The sequence below is a fragment of the Eimeria acervulina genome, genomic scaffold (assembly GCF_000499425.1).
Source record: "Eimeria acervulina Houghton genomic scaffold, Eah_scaff1179, whole genome shotgun sequence".
Classification (NCBI taxonomy): domain Eukaryota; phylum Apicomplexa; class Conoidasida; order Eucoccidiorida; family Eimeriidae; genus Eimeria; species Eimeria acervulina.
This window is the reverse complement of record NW_013549372.1, coordinates 1-1,863: the sequence shown is the minus strand read 5'-3', so window position 1 is coordinate 1,863 and position 1,863 is coordinate 1. Positions and strand designations below refer to the sequence as shown.

At 49.7% G+C, this 1,863-nt stretch overlaps 1 protein-coding gene across 1 annotated transcript; it reads left to right on the top strand.

Annotated features, from left to right (window-relative positions):
- Window positions 1–258: 258 nt before the first annotated feature.
- EAH_00056670 (hypothetical protein) lies at window positions 259–1,260 on the top strand (the record flags this gene model as incomplete). Its single annotated transcript, XM_013393789.1, has 3 exons — window positions 259–325; window positions 551–613; window positions 893–1,260. 3 exons carry the CDS (start codon window positions 259–261, stop codon window positions 1,258–1,260), a joined length of 498 nt encoding a protein of 165 aa, XP_013249243.1.
- Window positions 1,261–1,863: the final 603 nt, after the last annotated feature.

Below are 1,863 nucleotides of genomic sequence, written 5' to 3'. Positions count from 1 at the left end.
AGAGTCCCCCTACAAACCCAAAAAGCTATGGCAATTCCTTGCGGGAACCGTCTCCGTTCTATTTGTCTTTTTTAGCTCTGTCTCCTTCTTCTGCTCTCTCTCTCTCTCGCAAAGACAGATTCTCAGCCATGCACTGGCTGTCTGCGCATCTGCTGCTGCCGTCTCTTGCTGCTGCTGTCTCGTGCTGCAGCACAGCTGCAGAAGCAAAAAGAGTCCCCCTACAAACCCAAAAAGCTATCGCGATTCCTAGCGGGAAGGATGATTGATGATGTGCTGGAGCTAGAAGCAGACGTTGCAGGAACGGGAGACATGAGCACCCTAAGTGGTCCGTTGCTTGTCTGCTGCTGCTGCTGCTGGTGCTGCTGCTGCTGCTGCTAACCCCGTTGTTGCTGCTGCTTCTCCTACTGCGGCGAACGCTGCTGCTGCTACTGCTGCCACTAAAGCCGCTGCTGCTGCTGCTACTACCAGTGCTATTCCTTTTGCTGCTGCTTCTGCTGCTCCTCCTCCTACTGCATTTGCTGCTGCTGCTGCTGCTTCTGTCTGTATTCAGAGATAACAGGAACAAAGCTACCCCTGGACCCTCGCGCTGCCCTTGAAATTCTGCAGATGGGAGGTGAGGAGACACCCGAGAGGAGACAGCACTCTCTCTTTAATATTCCGCTCCGTGCTGCTGATGCTGCTGCTGCCTCTGTTGCTGCCTCTGCTGCTACCATCTTCATCCTTGTTGTTGCTAGTGTTGTTGTTGCTGCTGCTCGCCTGTTTGTTGCTGCTGCTTATGCAATTGTTGTTGCTGCTGCTGATGCCTCTGTACTGTTGTTGCTGCTGTTGCTGCTGCTGCTGCTGCTGCTGAGAGCGGTGCTTCTGCTGCTTTCGTGCTTGTGTTGTTCTTCAGGCCTTGTGCATGTGCCTTCTCCTGGTGTGGCGCATACTATTTTGTTGCTGACTGACAGTATGCGACCCCAGCTGCGGCAGCTGCAGCAGCATCAGCAGCAGGAGCGGCAGTACACCTTTTGGTGGACGCAGCTGAACAGGCCTGATTATCGCAGCTCCGTGCGTCTGCAGCAGAGAACTAGACAAATTCTGCGAGTCGGCAGGAGCAAACGCGAAGAAGATGACTCAGCCAGAAAGATATGGGATCTAAAGCCTACCCCACCATCAGGTAATCAAACAGCAGCAGCAGCAGCAGCAGCAACAGCAACAGCAGCAGCGGGGTGCTTGGAGCTGTTCATTAACGGGGTTGGGGAGCCCGGAAAGAAGTAGTTGCAAGCATTGTTTCACGAGGGCGATGCCTCTAGTTATGTAGCTAGCTATGTAGCTAGCTGTGGCTAGCTGTGTAGCTAGCTGGAGCTAGTTAGATAGCCAGCTACCCAACTATCTACCTACTTAGCTAGCTGGGCAAAACTATCTGTGCAAATAGCTGGTTAGCTAGCTGTGTAGCTAGCTGTAGCTAGCTGTTGCTGTCTTATACTGATCGTTGTACCTGCAGAGACAGCGGAGAAGGACTTGCTAACGAGGTTGCTGCAGTTTGATGCTGCAGCACATAGCTTGCTAGAGACTGTGTTGTTGAGTCTCTTCGGCCTCTGCAAACCTTTCTTCTTGCTGAAAAAAGGAGAAGCATTTGATTGCCCTTATCTTAAAAATTCTAGTATCCTAGACAAAATGCCTTTCTTAACTCTTCCTGAGGTGAGCACGCGCAAACAAAACCCAAACAGCACCTTTCGGGTGTATGCGCAGCTCAACCCCATATATACATCTATATGCATGTATATATATATATGCATATATATAGATATGTGTCTACATATATATATATATATATATTTATATATATGTATACACGTATATATGCATGTATATATATAT